Source organism: Chiloscyllium plagiosum, unplaced genomic scaffold, assembly GCF_037043375.1.
Source record: "Chiloscyllium plagiosum isolate Xiang-an unplaced genomic scaffold, Cpla_swu_hap1 HiC_scaffold_18, whole genome shotgun sequence".
Taxonomy (NCBI): domain Eukaryota; kingdom Metazoa; phylum Chordata; class Chondrichthyes; order Orectolobiformes; family Hemiscylliidae; genus Chiloscyllium; species Chiloscyllium plagiosum.
This window is the reverse complement of record NW_028270156.1, coordinates 30,642,389-30,660,829: the sequence shown is the minus strand read 5'-3', so window position 1 is coordinate 30,660,829 and position 18,441 is coordinate 30,642,389. Positions and strand designations below refer to the sequence as shown.

Genomic DNA, 18,441 nt, shown 5'->3' with positions numbered 1-18,441 from the left:
CATAGACTTCATAAGGGAACATGTAGAAACAGTGCACTCAACTCAACAAAATAGGTAACAGTCTTTTGCTGGTTAAGTTCCCAGAACAATGCCCTGACTAATTGGAACCTGCCCAGTTTAAAGTTTAAATGAAGTCTGACAGTTAACTGTCACTAATCATTAATTAGTGAATTCATAGAATCAGAGAATCCCTACAGTGTGGAAGCCAGCCATTTGGCCAACAAGTCCACACTGACCCTCCAAAAAGTAACCCACCCAGACCCATTCCCCTATCCTATTACTCTACATTTTCCCTGACTAATGCACCAACTTCCACATCTCTGAACACTATGGGCAACTTAGCATGGTCAATTCACCTAACCTGTACATCTTTGGGCTGTGGGAGGAAACCAAAGTGTCCAGAGGAAACCCACACAGACACGGGGAGAATGTGTAAACTGGGTGGTATAAATGTTCATTTTCTCTTTGAAATGGTATTCTTGTGAATTGTCCTGATGAGTGCAAAATGAAGGCTTCAATAAATTGTTTTTTTCAAAAGCAAATTACTAAAATATTGTAAACAAAGTGGGAAGAAAACTTTGAGAGATGTGTTATATTGAGATTCTTGTTAATCATGATGCTGCAACTGCTTACATGATTCTGATATCAGGAAGAGAGAAGATTCTAGTCTAAAATGAGCATGTGAACAAAAAGGAGAACTATATTGATAATCTAGTGATGTGATATAGAAAGTGATGAAGAGCCTTACTTAGCGATAAGAAGCTAGCAACCTCAAGGGCAATATACATGCAGATACACACAGCCTGAGATAGAACAGGCTGATATCTCACATTGCAGAGAACAGGATTGACTTAAAGCATGAGATTATTGCCTTGGTAGAAGTAAATGAAGGACACTCACCTGCAGCCATCCGAAGCTTGGCTTTTCTCTTCTCCTCTGCTTGCTGGATCTGCTCTTCAATTAACCTTTCGTCGACCTCCACACATGGCTGAGTTGGCTGCAGCGACTCCAAATAATCAATATCTTTTTCAATCCTGTCAATTCTGGATCCAGCAACCTCCATCTCATTCTTGAACTCAGTTTTATAAATATTCAACCTATCCAGGCGGACTGTGATTTCTTTCCGGAAGTCTCTAAACTCCCTGACATATTTGTTCATGTCTTGGTTACATTTCTCTAGCCGGTCCTGTTATTAAGATGAATTCGTGAAGATATAATCTTAACATTAAGCAGTTGATTTCCTGTCTAAGTGGTTAGATGACATTGTTAACATACAAATGACATTTTGTGTGTGAATTCAATATTACTATTGAAGGAAACATGTCATTAATTAAAACATTACCTGAAACAAAATAAGTAATATGTGGTTTGAAAATGCTTCCAGTGGTTGGAGGGTCAGTAAAGAGACTGTGGATTTAAATGAATTGGCAAGTAAACCACATTAGAAGAATTTTCTTATGCAGCTGGTTGCTTTGAATGCACTGACTGAAAATTCGGAGGAAGCAGCTTCAATAACAACTTCAACAGCAACTCATTTAAGTAATTGTTTAATTGGTTAAATGAGAGGAAATTACAGGGCTGAAAGAGTGGGGGAGTGACACTAATTTGACTGCTCTTTCAAAGACAGACGTGACAGCAGAATATGTGCTGTAGGACTCTGTATCTCTGTGTATTGTGAAGAGACACTATTGATGTAAGCTTTGCTTACAATCATAATGTTAACAATTATATAACTGCATGCACATACATTTGTTATTTGTATTCCACCCATGCTATTTTTAGCAGATGTCTGCACATCTGGAAATTTTATAAGAAATGGGAACAGGAGTAGGTCATTCATCCCCTTGAGCCAATTCCACTATTCAATTAGACTACAGCCGATTTGTATCTTAACTCCACTGACCCTCCTTTGTTCTGTAACCCTTAAGAACCTTGACTCATGAAAATGCATCAATTTCACAATTGGTTGTCAACCCTCCTCCACCTACCCTCAATACATTTCTAGGGGAAGTAAAATTTTGAATTTCATGACTCTTTGTGCAAAGAAGTGCCTCCTTGCATCAGCCCTGAATAAACTAATTTGTACTTTGAAGTTTGGTCTCATTACTACAGAATGCCTACAGTGTGGAAACAGGCCCTTTGGCCCAACAAGTCCATACCAACCCTCCAAAGAGCAACTCGTCCAGACCCATTCCCCTAACCTATTACTCAACATTTACTCCTGACCTACACAGCCCTGAACACTATGGGCAATTTGGCATGGCCAATTCATCTAACCAGCACATCTTTGGATTATGGGAGGAAACTGGAGCATCCAGAGGAAACCTAAGCTAACATGAGGAGAATGCACAAGTTCCACACAGACAGTTGCCCAAGGCTGGAACTGAACCCGGGACCCTGGCACTGTGAGGCAGCCATGCTAACCACTTAGCTGCCGTGCTGCCCCCTCCTGATGTTCTGAGCTCCCTCCTTCAAGGAAATTGTTTAGGAACTTCAGAATAGGAGATGGTCATTCAGCCTGCTAGCTTGCCTGACCATTCAATACAATCATGGCTGATAAAAGTCTTCAATGCCTTTTACTCACCCCATCCCCATTACCCTACACAACACTGGTGATCAGAAATCTATCAATCTCTTCCTTGAGCATATTCAGACATTGAGCTTCCACAGCCTTCTATGGTAGAGAATTCCCAAAGTGCACAACCCTCTGAATTAAAAAAAAACTATCTTTCGTATCATTAACCCCCAATTAAATCTCTCCCAAATCTTCTATATGCAAGGGAATTTAGGCGTAATCTATGAAGCCTGTTCTCATCATTTGACTCTTGCTCAGCTAAAGACTTTGAAAGGCCAAGTGCTGGATATTAAGAAACAAATCATTGTGCAATGTTCAACACTTCAAAACTTGGTAATGCTTAACAATAGTTTGCTAAAGTATTTTCTAATTGCTTTACTGCTCCAAATTTGATACAACAATAAAAAACGAGTTAATAAATAAAGCTTACTGGTGAGTGTGTTTGGGCAGTTGAGTATTGCTTGAATAAATAACGGGAAACATTTAGTTTTTTGCAGAATTTGCAAGAGTACAACATTTTTTAATTGCTGTGACCATGTGTTAATGCATCCCCTGTAGTTTTGACTCTTTTTCTATCTAAACTCATTTCTTTAGGTGTTGCAGAAAGTTTTCATTGTGGGTGTATTCACAATGGTCCCTGATAATGGTGCTAAATCCACTTTTGGGAATTGTATTATTTTGGCTTGTTTTGTGGTCTTGTGGTCTTGTGGTGGACTGGTCAAGTGGGCAGAGAAGTGGCAAATGGAACATAGTACAGAGTAGTGAGAAGTGTTGCATTTGGAGAGGACAAACATAGTGAAGAAACACACAATGAATAGTAAAAGATCAAATGTGGAGGAATAGAAAGACTGAATTAAATTTTCATAGCGGAAGACCATTCAGTCCATTGTTCCTGTGCCAGCAACAAAGTTGGAAACGATATTTGCATCATCAGTCTAGCCAAAAGCTGATTACAAAAGAAGAATGAACAAAGGCTTTGGTGAAAACATTTATTTTCACTAACAGAGAAACCACATCACTCCTTCTATTGCACAGAGTCCCACATGAAGCAGCAAGATTTATGTACTCTCACCCATCCAGAGTTGGAGGAAACTCACATGAAGAAGAAACACCCAACCTGGATCTGTTACACTGAATGTCTACTGAGGATAAATTTATTTTCTAATCATTGTCCATTCTCAGAATGTTGCAGTTATTGCTTATCTACTGTTGCCCTAAGAAGGAGGTGGCCTTCTTAGAACAGTTTTTTTAACCACCTAGAGGTAGTGGTCTGGATCTCACGGTTTATTGGAAGCCCTAATCACGTGTAGAAATGCAGTTGCGATGTCATGATGTATATAGCTTCAGGCAAGGAGCTGGAAAATAGGGGTAAGCTGGATAACTCTATCAACCAGCATAGATATAATGGACCAAATGGACTCTTTCTGTGCCATAAATCTTTCTATGTTTCTAATTACTGCAACCTGAATCCATTCATATACTCAATTATAAGGTGTGATTGACAAGTTCTCAAATGATACAATGTGGTCTTGTGGTGGACTGGTCAAGTGGGCAGAGAAGTGGCAAATGGAACACAGTCCAGAGTAGTGAGAAGTGTTGCATTTGGAGAGGACAAACATAATGAAGAAACACACAATGAATAGTAAAAGACCAAATGTGGAGGAATAGAAAGACTGAATTAAATTTTCATAGCAGAAGACCATTCAGTCCATTGTTACTGTGCAGGTTAGAGTTATACAATTAATCCCAGATCTCCAATTCTTTCTCTACAGACGTTTTAAAAAAATTACTTTCAAAATTATTATTCAATCTGCTTCTACCACCTTTTCAGGAATTCAGGGCATAACATTGTACTGAATAAAGTTATTTCTCATTTTCCAGGCTGCAGTTATTTCTCCAATCACCTGAAATCTTTGCTCTCTGGTTGTTGACACTCTGACTACTGGAATGCCAAATTCACCCTACTTCTTCTATCAATTTAACTTGTATTTTTTAAAAAGGCTATTGTCCTGCTTGGTAGACTATAATCAATGTCATCGCTCAAACAGTATTGAATATCACAATTAAATAACTCATAAAGAAATGTTTCAGGCACAGTACAATATAGATGCAAGCTGTTGATGTTCGCAATTAGATAGCTTTTCTTTCAGTCTAATTTTGAGGGTAAATGAGAAAGACATGGTGTTGACTATATCACTTACCTCAAGCAACATGATTCGTCTCTCAATATATTGCATGAGTAAAGCATCTTGAGTCATCCGTTGGGCTTCTCCAAAGCTTTGGGTTAAAAAGAGAAACATCAACAGCCTTGGTAACTGGATCCGATCGACCATGATTGGGAGTTTTATTCCAGAGGTTCAATGGAACAGAATGAAATACCAAGCCCCGCTTGTAATTTTTGTTTGAGGTTTTCAGTTTCACTTGTCCTGAAAACAGGTAATAGCAAGCAATCGTTTGAAATTTCTATGAAGACGTTAAGAAAAAGCATGCAATTAAAACTATGCCAAGAGCTGGTAGGTCAGTACTTGATAGCTTACACGGAGAGAAGTCTCCGGCTGTGTCTGAAGGGTGCATTTGTCTGTGGAGTCAGGATATTTTTTCCCAGATCCTAATTGTTTCCATGTGCATTGAAATGACTCATGCAGACTCAGATCCAGCCAAATAAAACAGCAAAAAGCAATGGAAAGAAATAGAGCTATTTTAATTAGACTGCAAACCTATTATTACATAGTGAGGAAACTGTTGGCAAAATTATTAAACATGGCACAAAGTAAATCTCAAAATGGAGTCAGCAATCAATGGTAGGTAATTGCTTTGAAAATCAGTCCTGCTTTCGGTCATTTTCTGGGATACCAAAATAAGGTGTATTTAATCTTATAGTATGCTCAATGTTTGTATTCCCTTAACTAGCAAAGATTAATTTAATCTAATCTAATGCAATCTAATTTAAGGACTTGATGGGATAGTTAGGAACAATTTGTCTGGGAGTAGTACAGTTTGTGTCAAGAACCTTGAAATCAGAGCAAGGCAGTTCAGGGTGATATCAGGAAGAATTTCTACATATGAATTGTGGTGGCAATTTGGAACTGTCTCCTCATAGCTGTTAACTGTTAGATGTAAGTGAAAAATTTCAAAACTGGAGTTGATAGGTCTTTGTTAGACAGGAGTATTGAAAACTGAAGTGAATAAATGGATTTTAGGTGCAGCTTTTAGTTATGTTTTAATTGAATGGTGGAACAGGCTGGAGGAGATGAATGGCCTCCTCTTGTGTTCCTATTGTTGACTGATGGGATTGAAGGCTACACTCAATTATTGGCCAAGGGGCTCGTCTATGACATTTCTTTTCCTTATCAAGCGATGTTTGGGTGGCAGTGGCTCAGTGGTTAGCACTGCTGCCTTATAACGCCAGGGAGCTGGGTTTGATTGCATGTCCTCCCTGTGTCTGCGTGGGTTTCCTCCGGTTTCCTCCCACAGTCTAAATATGTGCAGATTAGTTGGATTGGCCATGCTAAATTGTCCAGGGATGTGGAGGTTTGTCGGGTTATGGGAAATGTGGGGTGATAGGGTAGGTTGAGATGCTCTTTGGAGGGCTGGTGTGGACTTGTTAGGCTGAATGGTCTGTTACCACACAGCAGGGATTATATGATGACTTCAGTCTGAATGTCACTGAACTGAACATTTACATTGAGCAGAATATCAATGCTGTGCCGTATGCATTTCATTTTTCTTTAATTTCTCTTGGTGTTTCTCAGTCAGTGTCTGAGCGAGTGAACTGTGACAATACTGATGAGCTTGCTGCTTGTGGAAAAACATAGGACATATGGCACAGAAACAGACTATTCAATCCAGCAAACCTATGAGGTCCTTGGGAATAGCAACAGTTAGACACTGACCAGAATTAAAGTATTCAAAATGGTTTCTTTATTCAAACATTCTCTCTTCTGCTTCCCTCTGCTGGTACAATTCTGTGTGGCAGCTTCAAGTGAATAAAATGAATAATGTGACACTGCTCAAAAAATTATACTCTCCATTTCTCCTCTGTAAAAGAATATAGCATGTTTAATTGATATGTTTCTAAACGGCAAATAATAAACTTCAGCATCACTGGAATACAGAACGCCTGAACAGACATGGATGTTGGGAAGATGTTGCCTTTGGCAGGAGAGACTAGGACCCCAGGGCACAGCCTTAGAACAAAGGGAAGATCCTTTAGAACGGAGGTAAAGAGAAACTTCTTCAGCCGGAGAGTGTGAATCTATGGAATTCATTGCCACAGAAGGCTGTGGAGTCGAGGTCATTGGTTAAAACGGGAATAGATAATTTCTTGATTATCAAGGGGATCAAAGGTTATGGGGAGAAAGTGGGACAATGGGGTTGAAAGTATTATCAGAGCTGAAAATGTGTTGCTAGAAAAGTGCAGCAGGTCAGGCAGCATCCAAGGAGCAGGAGAATCGATGTTTCGGGCATGAGCCTTTCTTCAGGCTCATGCCTGAAATGTCGATTCTCCTGCTCCTTGGATGCTTCCTGACCTGCTGTGCTTTTCCAGCAACACATTTTCAGCTCTGATCTCCAGCATCTGCAGTCCTCACTTTCTCCTTGAAAGTATTATCAGCCATGATTGAATAATGGAGCAGACTCAATGGGCTGAATGGCTTAATTTCTGCTCCTATATCTTATGGTCTTATGGTCTAATATTCAATTTATCACATTTTTAACTTTCGTATTTTTTAACATTGCACTCTGTTATTTACAATGAAGTGAAATATTTCTTCACCGACCAAAAACAGTTCACTTTGCAAAAGAGGGCCGGATTTCCGGACGAGTGTCAATCGCACTCAGATTACCACTCTGCTCCTTATGTTTTATGAAATCAGTAAGTTCCACATTTCTGACAAGAGACACTGCTCAAGGCTCATTCAGACACGTGGACCCATCCTTCTAATCTGACAGATCCCTAACAGTGTAAAACAGTCAGGGAAAGGCAAATCATGCCCATTCTATCACTGTAGTCAGTTGCTACAATTAAAAAGTCCAGTTCACAGACAGTGACTATGAGAGCTCTTGTGAATGGGTAAGCACATAAGAGAAGTGTGAGGTTGGGATGCCAGCAGAGTGGGTTGCCAGGTGGAAAGGGTGGTAGGGAGTTGGTTACACAAGGTGCCAGGTAAATAGAATGCCAGGTGGGTAGGATACTAGGGTATCAGGATATAGAATGCAAGGGCTCAAGGGGCCCAGTCAAATGATGGAGTGTTTAGGGTAGACCTGGTTTAGTGGAGATATCAGGTTTGTTTGGGGGTGAGTCGGACCTGACAGCAGAGCGGGGAGGTTGTTGATTCTGGAATGGGAGATGATTGAGTCAGGTGTGGCAAAGTTTGGGCTTGAATCAGCTTCAGTGAGGAGGGGATGTCAGATGGGAGAGTGTATTGTGTCATATCTGGCACTAATACGTGAGTCAGCTTCTGGAGGTTGTCAGGCTAGGGTTTGTGTGGTATAAGTGATCTGGAGGTGCTGTAGTTGCAGATGTGTGAGGTAAGATGTATAGCTACTCAGAAATTAGATTAGCTATTGATTCATACAGTCACCCAAGGTTGGAATGGAACCTGGGTCCTTGGCACTGTGAGGCAGTAGTATTAGCTACTGGCCAGTGTGCCACCCTGATCTAGCCATCAGAAAGTCTGAACCATACTCATTTAAGTGTGATGGATAATTCACTCTCAAATTGCACATCATTTAACATCAGGTCTGGTCTCATTTAATTCATGCTTTTCACTGAGACTTCGACATAATAATTGTTTTCAGAGTTCAAGATTGATCATTGATTCTTTTTGGCGGTCACAACAAGTTATATGTTATAAGGGGTTGTTTGCTTTCTAATATGACCATCACATTCCACAATTAATTATTTCATCATTTTGATGGTCTACCTTTAAATTTAATTGCTTGCTTTGCATTCACTCTAATTTAGTCATTCTGTCCTCAATTGTATTTGCTGATACTTAGCTCTGGTGGGCAGCTCAGAAAACTGTGTATGCACAGGATGTTCCTGATGAATGTAGCTGGAAATTTGCTTGCTCTGTAGTAGTGAAGAAAATAATACAACTCTTGCTTCCATGACTTGATCTCAACTGTAGAGTTGTACATAACACTTGTCCAAAGTATCCATAAATCTTTTTGACTTCTCAATTAGTTCTAGTTTAAGGAGGTGTGTTTTTTTTGGCAAGTGCAACATGGTTAGTTCACACATTTGTTGAACCAACTGCTGTTGATTGGTGTCTATTGTCACTTTTCACCCCAAAAAGCAAAGCTCTGGTCAAATTTTGGAATGATGATCTTCATTGAAGTAGACACAATTATTTCCAAGATTGTTGTCATCAGTAAAAGCAAACAAGTATTCATGACTGTGCAAATCTACTAAATAAGTGCTAACTCCAGTCCATGGTCCTGGTTTCCTGTTCAGACATCTTGACAGGATCATGAAAATTTAACGTTGTGGTTGTTTGACATGACACACACTGATTGACTTTGTGCTGTACCATACATTTGATTTTCATAACCTTTCTCTAAGGGATGGTTTACTTTAGAAACTTCCAGGTACTGTGGACATACTAAATGAACACCATTTTGCTTCAGTAATTGTGGTACGACAAGGCAGTTTTTACATAATATAGATCAGATGTAGTTGTAACGATTTGCTTATTTTCATAGAGTCATAGAGATGTACAGCATGGGAACAGACCCTTCGGTCCAATATGTCCAAGCCGACCAGATATCCCAACCCAATCTAGTCCCACCTGCCAGCACCCGGCCCATATCCCTCCAAACCCTTCCTATTCATATACCCATCCAAATGCCTCTTAAATGTTGCAATTGTACCAGTCTCCACCACATCCTCTGGCAGCTCATTCCATACACGTAACACCCTCTGCGTGAAAAAGTTGCCCCTTAGGTCTCTTTTATATCTTTCCCCTCTCACCCTAAACCTATGCCCTCTAGTTCTGGACTCCCCGACCCCAGGGAAAAGACTTTGCCTATTTATCCTATCCATACCCCTCATAATTTTGTAAATCTCTATAAGGTCACCCCTCAGCCTCCAACGCTCCAGGGAAAACAGCCCCAGCCTGTTCAGCTTCTCCCTGTAGCTCAGATCCTCCAACCCTGGCAACATCCTTGTAAATCTTTTCTGAACCCTTTCAAGTTTCACAACGTCTTTCCAATAGGAAGGAGACCAGAATTGCATGCAATAATCCAACAGTGGCCTAACCAATGTCCTGTACAGCTGCAACATGACCTCCCAACTCCTGTACTCAATACTCTGAACAATAAAGGAAAGCATACCAAACGCCTTCTTCACTAACCTATCTACCTGCGACTCCACTTTCAAGGAGCTTTGAACCTGCACTCCAAGGTCTCTTTGTTCAGCAACACTCCCTAGGACCTTACCATTAAGTGTAAAAGTCCTGCTAAAATTTGCTTTCCCAAAATGCAGCACCTCACATTTATCTGAATTAAACTCCATCTGCCACTTCTCAGCCCATTCGCCCATCTGGTCAAGATCCTGTTGTAATCTGAGGTAACCCTCTTCGCTGTCCACTACACCTCCAATTTTGGTGTCATCTGCAAACTTACTAACTATACCTCTTATGCTCGCATCCAAATCATTGTTGTGTCAAAAATTGCTCTTTCAATGAGCCTGATTTAATGAGTGATCTAATAGTTTGTGAGCACTTGTCAAAAAGCGATCATAATGTGATCGAGCTTCATGTAGCGTTTTACAAGGATGAGATTTGGATTTCAACGATTAAGTTATGAAGTGAGTTTAGATAAATTAGTTCTTTATCCTGTAGAATTTAGAAGATTAAGGGGTGAATTAATCATGGTCTTCAGAAATTTGACAAGGAAAGACAGGGTTGGATAAATTATTTCCACTGGTTGGGGATTTTAGAAGCAGATTGCATAGTATAAGAATTTAGGCCAGGTTATTCAGTAGAGATTTTAGAAGCACCTCTACAAGACTACTGGAGGGTTGGAACTCTCTTCCTCAAGTGGAAGTCTATACTCAGTCAACTATTAAATTTAGATCTGCCATTAACAAGGCTAACATATGGAGTTAGACAACAGAATAACAATGATCTTACTGAACAGCAGAGCAGGGGCTGAATGGCCTACACCTGTTCTTATTTTCTAAATCACATCTTATGATTCCATAGCTACTATACATTGTGTAATACTTCGTCTTGTGTTGCCACTTGGAAACCAGTTAGTTTGGGCCACTTTGACACCAGCTTACATTGTTAAGATGTTGTTTTGCAGCGAGTTTTCTGACCACAAGGACTGACTGTTGGCAATGTATGTCATGAAAGACCATCCATAAGGTTGAGCTTTTTTGGCTGATATTCATCACCAATCTCATACTTTTGAAGTTGAATATACAACACACTGCACTATTCAAGTAGATGGGTTATTATTGGACAAGCCTATGAGTGGTTTATAATCAAACTTAAACTTTAACTGGTTTCTGTAAAAATAGAAATGGAACTGCAGGGGATCCCATATGATTCTGACTACTTCTATCTCTGTTTGTAAATAACTTTGCTGCATAGATAATTGTGATTTTCTTGCCATTGCAACAATTGAAGGTTTTTCTGCCTTGTTGTGCATCCATGACTAGATTAGATTAGATTAGATTAGATTACATTACAGTGTGGAAACAGGCCCTTCGGCCCAACAAGTCCACACCGACCCGCCGAAGCGAAACCCACCCATACCCCTACATTTACCCCTTACCTAACACTACGGGCAATTTAGCATGGCCAATTCACCTGACCTGCACATCTTTGGAGTGTGGGAGGAAACCGGAACACCCGGAGGAAACCCACGCAGACACGGGGAGAACGTGCAAACTCCACACAGTCAGTTGCCTGAGGCGGGAATTGAACTCGGGTCTCTGGCACTGTGAGGCAGCAGTGCTAACCACTGTGCCACCATGCCGCCCGACTAGTTGGATGATTTTCTCAGCATTGCTATAGGCATTTGGGAAAACTTGCTAGCAACCTTTATTTAAACTGCTGTACATCCTGTTCTGTGATACACTCCCACTATGTGGTGTCCTTTTCATTAGATCGCATACAGAAGCAGATAGTGTAACAAATCATTACAGTACTTGCTGAGTCCGAGTGATATTGGGTTGAAGGGTAATGGGGAGAAGGCAGGAAAACAGGTATCAGGAGTATATTAGTTACGATCGAATGCCAGAGTAGACTCGATGGGCCGATTGGCCTAATTCTGTTCCTATTTCTTATTAACTTATGAGTGGACATTGGCCTTTCTGCATATTTGCTGGATTTGCAACATTCGCAATGACTTCAACTTTAAATGGATCAGACGATGCTTCTTCACCACTGTACATACAATTGAAGAATTAGATTCTACTTCTTACTGTACAAACATTTATCTTTGTTCAAGGTCAGGTTACATTCTCGAAAATATTGTAGGCAGGTCTCAAGCTCACTTTCAGTGTGACTGTAGATGAGAATGTAATCACTGGTGTCCATAATGCCTTCACGTTCTTGAAGTACAGACTGAACCATGTGCTGAAATAGTTTAGCTGCTGAATTGACGCCAAGGTTGGTGCTGTTGCATTAAGAAAAAGTCCACTGTGCATGTAGAATACTACAAGATATTTCAGTTCTTCTGCTTGACTTGATTAGAGCCCATATCGAAGTCAAGTTCAATGAAGTGTTTAGAATCATGCACTTTATGATATCATCAGTTTGCAGTATTGAGTGTTTTTTCTTGTTATATGGCTTGGTTCAGTGACTGCATATCAATGGATAATTGGATTGTTTCTTGTGTTCCTTGTATGGGTGAGATGCAAAGGCAAAGCTCATCCTTCAGTTTCTCAATCATGTCAAGGTCAAATAGACTTGGAAGTTCCTTCTCAATCTGCTTTCTGACATTAAATATTATTCAACACTGTTCATGTTCTTTTAGGATCTACACATAACTTACATGTGACACATTTCTGTTTGCTGATTCCAGTAAGAGGTCAGCATGCTATTCGATAATGTTATTGGCATGCATGTGACACTCAGCATGTGGCACAAACTGATCAGCTTGAAAGTGTTCAGAAAAGATTTACAAGGACGTTGACAAGGTTGGAGGATTTGAGCTATGGGGAGACATTGAATAGGCTAGGGGTGTTTTCCCTCGAGCGTTGAAGGCTGAGGGGCGACCTTATAGAGGTTTATAAAATCATGAGGGGTATGGATAGGATAAATAGACAAAGTCTTTTCCTTGGGGTGGGGGAGTCCAGAACTAGAGAGCATAGGTTTAGGGTGAGCAGGAATGATATAAAAGAGACCTAAGGGGCAACTTTTTCACGCAGAGTGTGGTACGCGTATGGAATGAGTTGCCAGAGGAAGTGGTGGAGGCTAGTCCAATTGCAACATTTAAAAGGCATTTGGACGGGTATATGAAAGGATGGGTTTGGAGGGATATGGATCGGGTGCTGGCAGATGGGACTAGATTGGTTGGGATTTCTGGTCGGAATGGACAAGTTGGACCGAAGGGTCTGTTTCCATGCTGTACATCTCTATGACTCTGGAACTTGAAATACACCATTTGTTCTGATGCCTTTGAATGAGATTGGCATTTTGGCAGCCCTGAGAATGTTCAGTCCTTTATTACTGTTGCAATGGAAAACTTCTGTGTTCACTGCTTTAAGGTGAATGAAGCAAACCTGAAGCCTCTTGAACATTTTGTATACCATAACACTGAAAGATGTTGATGTATCTATGATGTATCTATGTGCAAGCAACAAATTGGCACTGTCATGTGGCCGGGTGCTATGTCTAAAAGAGAGCAAAAGAAAAGATCCGGATTATCTGTCTCCATTTTGGTTGAATTCACTCACCTTTTTGATGTTCCTGGCATATGTAGCATTGGTCTTAGTAGTTGATTATGCTGGTATTGGATAAAGACCAGAAAAATAGCTGAGTTTTCTCAAGATTTCCTTTTCTTACTCACACATACTCTATCTGCTTTGGGTAAGTACTACAACAGTAGAAACATTGTTTGAACACGTCAGAGTTTGAGATTGTTGCTGATGGTCTTCTGGTCAGCAAGCAATGAATGATGTTCACAGAGGTTGAACTTGGATTGTGGAAGTTACTGTTAGAAGTCTCAACCTTAGTAGCTCTAGACTCTGGAAATGATAGTGGACTTGCTAGTTCCAGTAGTTTCAAAAGTTTTCTTTCCTTCTCAACTATTTTTTGATGTGATAGTAAGGTGCAATAGCTGATGATCTGCAAAAATCATGCAGTGATAGTTGTGTTGACTCCCATAACATAAGGACAAGACATGGTCATGGAGTGCTGAAGAATTCAGTGAACTTTTATTACACCTCCTGGAATTTACATAGATATATTACAATCCAGGCACTTAAACCACCTGATGAAGAAGCAGTGCTCTGAAAGCTAGTGCTTCCAAATAAACCTGTTGGACGATAACCTCATGTTGTGTAATTTTTAATTTTGTACACCCCAGTCCAACACCAGCATCTCCAAGTCATGACTACATAAATGGTTGGCATGTTGTACATTGTTCTGGACTGGCGTCTCTGCTTTTGCAATGTAGCACCATGATCTCAAATGATTTCATGTGACCTGGCTAATTGGATATCTTAGAAGACTTTTCTGGTATCCATAAATTTCTGATTTGCACTCTGCAACTGGTGGGTAGTTGTGGTCATTGTTTACTTGCTGTCTGATCATACGTGTCCTTCATTCTCCTCTGTCATTGAAGAAGAATGTCCTGTGTCTCAAAATGTTAGACAATTGATTGAGAGGGAAGGTCATTCACACTTGCCTTCCTGGATAATTTATGCTGGAGATAGTATCCATTAATGTTGCCCAAAAATGTAGCAGTGCAATCTGAAAATCTTGTTTTATGCCCTTAAAGTTGATGGCAGTTGATTGCATTTGATGGTACACACTGCACATGCTGCTAAACTGTTTGAGCATGTTCTTGATGTTGGCCTATCCACGTCAATACTACTGGAAATCTCCACCACAATGGCTGCAACTTTCAACTATTTGCCCTTTGTAAACAAATCAGAAACAGATCTATATAACATTTAAAAAAAGATTTATCCTTTTGACTCGCCTTTTATTTCTAATTTATGTGCACACATGTTACATTACTTATTGTTCTTGTGTTTAATAATTAATAAACTCCCTTTAGGTTAATTCAAGAAAGCCTGGTTTAATAGGCTCCTTTTATAACAGAAGCTCATTTGTGTGTATGGGAGAAAGGTATCCGTAAGGGAAGGGATGGTTTCTAAATTAACCATGTTTCCATGAACCAACCAGTTGGATGAATAAAGAAGGGGAGCCAGTTCATCTCTCGTTACCTAGGAGCTTAACAGCTTTAGAGTATCCTACATGGAACCATAATGAATTATGGGAATCTCACATAAGATCTGGTCATAGCATGCTTTTGTTTCTATTTTACTTTATTTTTCATGGCTACAGCCTCTTTAAGAAGTTTTATTGAGCATGGTCATGTGCCTTTAAGAGATGAAGGTTTGTGATAGCAGGTTTCAAGCATTAGGCAGAATTCTACAGAGTGACAATGTCACACCAGCTTTGGTACGAATTGAAGGATACAAAAAGGCAGAACCAACTGATTATTAAACACTGATACGTTTTTTTTAAATGCCTAAGCATTGCTCTGTCAAACAGGAAGCCTGTGTAGTTAAATAAAATGATCATTTTCTTACTGTAGTCATACAGTACCTTGGTGAGATTGCAGTTTGGGTATTGTGTGCAGTTTTGGTCCACTAGTCTAAGGAAGGACAAGTGAAGGATTCCAATGAAGGTTCACCCGACTGATTCTCAGGATGGCAGTACTGACGTATAAAGAAATTGACTTATATTCACTAGAATTTAGAAGAATGAGGGGGATCTCATAGCAGCATGTAAAATCCAGGTGAGCCTGGGCAGGCTAGATGCGGGAATAATGTTCCCTATGTTGGGTAAATCCAGAACTAGGGCTCACAGTCTAAGAATAATGGGTAAGCCATTCAGGACTGAGATGATGAAGAATTTCTTCACTTCGAGAATTGTGAACCTGTGGAATTCTCTCCCACAAAAAGCAAAGTTCATTAGATATATTCAGCAGGGAGCTGGACATGGCCCTTGCAGCTAAAGGGATCAAGGGGTATGGAAAGAAAATGGGAATGGGATACTGAAATTGCATGATCAGCTATGATCATATAGAATGGTGGAGCAGGCTTTAAGAGCCAAATGGCCTACTCCTGCTCTTATTTTCTGTGTTTCTATGTCCAGGTTTCTAATGTTTAATGGTCAACGTTAATTTTAAGTGTGTAAGAAACCTTTCGTTGTGTATTTTGCTTCTTAAAATTAAGGTACAGCAGTTAAGAGATTTCTTATAGTTTAAATTGGAAAACAGGCTGAAGCATCAGTTTTTAATATTCCTAAAAGTGAGGGAGAGATTCCAACGTGATAAATCATGAACTTTAAATAGAAAGAAAGTTGGTCTTCCTCCATGCTAATCAAGTCAGATATCTGTCCACACATAAACTTATTGTCGTTGGTCGTCTGAACATTTCACTGTCCAGGGCTTTTAATCTCTAGTGAGGATTCTTTTACAAGTATTTCTTTAGCACTGCATTGTCACCATGAAATGAAATGGCATGGTAGCTGATGATCTGTAAACATCACACTGTGATACTGAAGTTAACTCCTATATCAATAGGAGGATATGTGGGTCAAATAGCACTGATGAATTTAATTAACTTTTATTGCTTCTTCTGGTATTTACAAATGTACACTTTAATCTCAAGCACTTACATATCTGGGCTGAAGCGAAGCAATTAGATGTACTGTTGTATGTTTCCCTCAGCATCTCATGCTGTAAGTGCACAGAGCCCCAGTAAGACAGAGACTGACTTCTCTATACCATTAGGTTACATACAATGATATAGTCATGACATCGTGATCATGAATGTGAAAGTCATATCACATATCTATTGTGAGATAAACATGACACATTTTGGCATAATTCGCTAGAGAGACAAGTTTCGATTATCTGTATTCTAAATTCCCTTTAGAACTATGCAATTCTGGACTCCCTGCTATAGGAAGGATGTTGTGAAACTTGAAAAGGTTCAGAAAAAACTTACAAGGATGTTGCCAGGGTTGGAGAATTTGAGCTATAGGCAGAGGCAGAATAGTCTGGGGCTGATTTCCCTGGAGCATCAGAGACTGAGGGGTGACCTTATAGAGGTTCACAAAATCATGAGGGGCATGGATGGTGTAAATAGACAAGCTCTTTTTCCTGGGACGGAGGGAGTCCAGAACTAGAGGTGAAAAGGGATAGATATAAAAGGGACCTAAGGGCTGTCAGTGGAGACGGGGGTGGACGCTGGTACAAATACAACATTTAAAAGAAAAGGAATATGAATAGGAAGGGTTTAGAGGGATATGGGACTGGAATTAATTTATGATATCTGGTTGGCATATTCAAGTTGGACTGAAAGATCTGTTTCTGTGCTGTACATCTCGATGACTCCATGACTCTATGATCTGTCCCACATCATGAAAGTCTAATTTGACTGTTAGATGCCTCAATCATGTACAATACTGATCAATTATCTTGTTTGCTTCTTGCTTCATGAGTCTGGAGATGATTGTCTCACATATATCATGTAACTACATGTTAAGAGTTCAGCTGGAGTATTGCATACAGTTGTGGATGCAGCATTAGAGGAAACTTGTGAATGTATTGGAGAGAATGAAGAAGTGATTTACAAGAATAGGTTCCAGGAATGAGAAACTTGAATTATGAGGATAGATGAAAGAAATTAGGACAGTCCTCCTTAAAGAGAAGAAGAGTGAGAAGAGATTTGACAGAGGATTTTAAAATCATGAGTGGGCTGGATAGGATAGATAGGGAGAAGCTGTTCCCAGTTGGAGAAGGAACAAGAATGAGTAGATCTAAAATGATATGCAAAAAAATGAAGGGTGATGAGAAAACGTTTTCACACAGCGAGTAGCTAGGATATAATCTGCAATGCCTGGATGTTTGGTGCAAGTAGGTTCAAATGAGGCATTCAAGAGAGTATTGGATGATTGTTTGGATGGACATGGAGTGTAAGTGTATGGGGTAAAGCAGGAGATTGGCACCAGGTAATGCAGCTCATTTGAAGAATGTTTGTTTTCATACTGGTGAGCAGAAATTTTAATTAACCATTTACACTATTTACGTGAGTGAATAGGAGAATGCATTCATAGAACCTTGCAGTCCGAATTCCAAGTCTCTCAGTGGTGCAGTATGCTGGTCCATGAGCCCAGCATGGTGGTCTTTCGGTGGTACATGACAGTCTCTCAGCCCGATGTGGCCTTAGATTTCCGGTCTTAATGTGACTCCTTGAAGTGCGGTCCCACTGTGGCTAAGTGCATAATAAGGACTGTAATTTTTGAACTTTCAGCTTTATTTCTTTATTTTCTACTTAAAATTAAGAAAGTCTGCAATGCATAACTTTTAACTTATTTTGTATGTTTTAGACTATACTATAATTACTACCATATTTAACTTTGTTCTTTCTTTCTACTTTGTTCTTAAGTTCCTATACCTAGGTACTTGTACGTAAGATAGCACCTAGTTTGGTGACATTCTACACTTTTCTATGTACTTCTGTACTTCAGTACAAGTGATAATAAAACCAATTCAAATCAAATCACAGTGAATCCCGACAGCAGAAGACATCACTGATATCAAACATTAGCACAATGGGGATTACATTTACTCCATGCATCTCCCCAAAGTCTCCTTTTAAATCATTG

General features: G+C 39.8%; 1 protein-coding gene across 1 annotated transcript in view; it reads right to left on the bottom strand.

Moving 5' to 3' along the window:
* olfml1 (olfactomedin-like 1) overlaps positions 1 to 5,128 on the bottom strand; it is a 41,811-nt gene extending 36,683 nt beyond the window's left edge. Inside the window, exons 1-3 of the mRNA XM_087996376.1 lie at positions 5,113 to 5,128; positions 4,777 to 5,001; positions 901 to 1,186 (exon numbers count right to left, since the gene is read on the bottom strand). Of these exons, the coding sequence (XP_087852502.1) occupies positions 901 to 1,186; positions 4,777 to 4,908 (418 nt within the window). The 5' untranslated portion in view covers positions 4,909 to 5,001; positions 5,113 to 5,128. The remainder of the gene's footprint in view (positions 1 to 900; positions 1,187 to 4,776; positions 5,002 to 5,112) is intronic.
* Between the last annotated feature and the right edge of the window lie 13,313 nt (positions 5,129 to 18,441).